Below are 1,940 nucleotides of genomic sequence, written 5' to 3'. Positions count from 1 at the left end.
AATGCCATAAGGTTCTGTTGACGTCCCGAAGTCTTTTTTCGCGTTTCTACTATCTTTGCAACAAATTTTCTCAAGTCGTTATACCCCTCCTTCCCATGTGTGCCCTCATATTGGATCAATGCGTTGCTTGCTTATTTTCTATTCCATGCGTAAATATTACCATTGCCGCAATAATTACAAGAAGCTAATTTCGCTGGATTGCTTTTGTCCGCCGTGAAGTGTTCAGCTACAAAATCAAGTTTTACTTTTTTATATTAAACTTCTGTATAACTTTGTGCAATCATAGATGCTGGTTTGAACTCTTTTGGCTCTCTGTTTGCTCTTAATTGCCACCACTTCGATCTCGTCCCCTTCAGGAGCCTCATCCTCTTCAGGAGCTTCGTACCCTGCCGGAGCCTTTCCCTCTTCAAGATCCTTGTCCTTTCCACGATCGCCCTCAGTATTTGTTGCCCTAAGGCCCCTAACCGGTGTATCTGCCTCACTACTCGCCATCCCGAATGCATTAGCTCATCTCCCAGAGACTCCCACGCGGTTACTTTTATTTGCTACGTGAGTCTTAAATTTTGTTTTCAATAAGAAACTTATTAAGAGACGCAAAGACCGGGCCCTGTGGGGCGTGAGTCCGCGTGAGCCACGTAGGAAAATAATAGTGGTGAGTGGATAATGACTTCTTAATCGACTTCTTAATCAAGAAATGTCTTGTTCTTAATATTACGGGATCATCCCGTTGTTCCATATTCTTTATTCAAAGTATGTTGACTTCTTAATTCATTCCATATTCTTTATTTAAGGTATGTTGACTTCTTAATTCTTATTTCTAATTAAGAACTGCGTGATTTCTTAATCTTACAAAATTCTTAATTAAGCTCTAAAAATTTCCAAAATTCAATTTGTCTTTGACCCATATTTATTAATTTCTGAAATCCGGAATTGTGTCAAATTACGTATTTCTTTAAATAATTACGGCTATTTTCGCCCTTCATATTTTTTTCTCGAAATTATGTGATGTATGGTCTGATACAGTTTGCACATTGCTTTATATAGACTGATATTTGGATTCTATCGACTATTTTAGCTACGACAGAATAAAAACAATTTTCTATATCTTTCAGTGTACATATCGACGACCTAGGTTTGGCACTTACTTTATTTAGCAACCACCGATATATCACGCACTATGTCTAACGAAAACGCATCTCTCCTGCGTGGAGAAGATGGGCAAGGGCATTCCACTATGCGTCAACGTACAATGTCCGGTGTATCGCAGCGGTCAATACCCAACGTTCCCTATTACAGACCCAGTGCTACCTCGGAAACAGGACTGATGTCTTCGAGTGGTCCCTCAGATGCTCGAAAATACTTCATGATTTCCTGTGCGGCCTTGATCACGCTGTTTACAGCAGGAACCATATTCGGATTCGCAGCAATCAAACCCATTTTCATCAAAGAAGGTGCATATTCACACCTGTGTGACGAACCGTCGCCCGAAGGCTGTGCTGAGCAGAAGTTGCAGCTTGATCTGATGTTCACTCTTGGTTCATTCTTTATCAACGTAGCTGCTTTCCCGGTTGGAGTGTTCCTGGACTTCACCGGACCTCGCATTACTTCCACAGTTGGGACTGTTATCGAGGTGGCTGGACTTGTGTTGCTTGCCTATTCAAGCGATACCTTCGATGGGTACATGGCTGGCTTTATATGCCTGTCCGTGGGCGGTCTGTGTATGTTCTTGTCGAACATTAACCTGATGAATCTGTTCCCCGCTTATATGGGGACTATTAACGGTATCTTGACCGGCTGTTTCGATGCGTCCTCGCTGATCTTCATGCTGTTCAAGCAAGCATCAGTCCACTTCGGAGCAACACTTAAGACTATGTGGTTAGGTTACCTAGCTGTACCCATCTTTAATCAGGTAAGGTTACAGGCAAAGAATATGACATTTA

General features: G+C 41.9%; 1 protein-coding gene across 1 annotated transcript in view; it reads left to right on the top strand.

The window, feature by feature from the left end:
* Positions 1-1,177: 1,177 nt before the first annotated feature.
* The window catches only part of SARC_04308 (hypothetical protein), a gene marked incomplete at both ends in the record, with an annotated part of 2,992 nt that continues 2,229 nt past the window's right edge, over positions 1,178-1,940 (top strand). Inside the window, one exon of the mRNA XM_014301870.1 lies at positions 1,178-1,781. Within this exon, the coding sequence (XP_014157345.1) occupies positions 1,178-1,781 (604 nt within the window). The remainder of the gene's footprint in view (positions 1,782-1,940) is intronic.

The sequence above is a fragment of the Sphaeroforma arctica genome, assembly GCF_001186125.1.
Source record: "Sphaeroforma arctica JP610 unplaced genomic scaffold supercont1.237, whole genome shotgun sequence".
NCBI lineage: Eukaryota > Ichthyosporea > Ichthyophonida > Sphaeroforma > Sphaeroforma arctica.
Note: the sequence above shows the minus strand (reverse complement) of the source record. Positions and strands in the feature narration are given on the sequence as shown.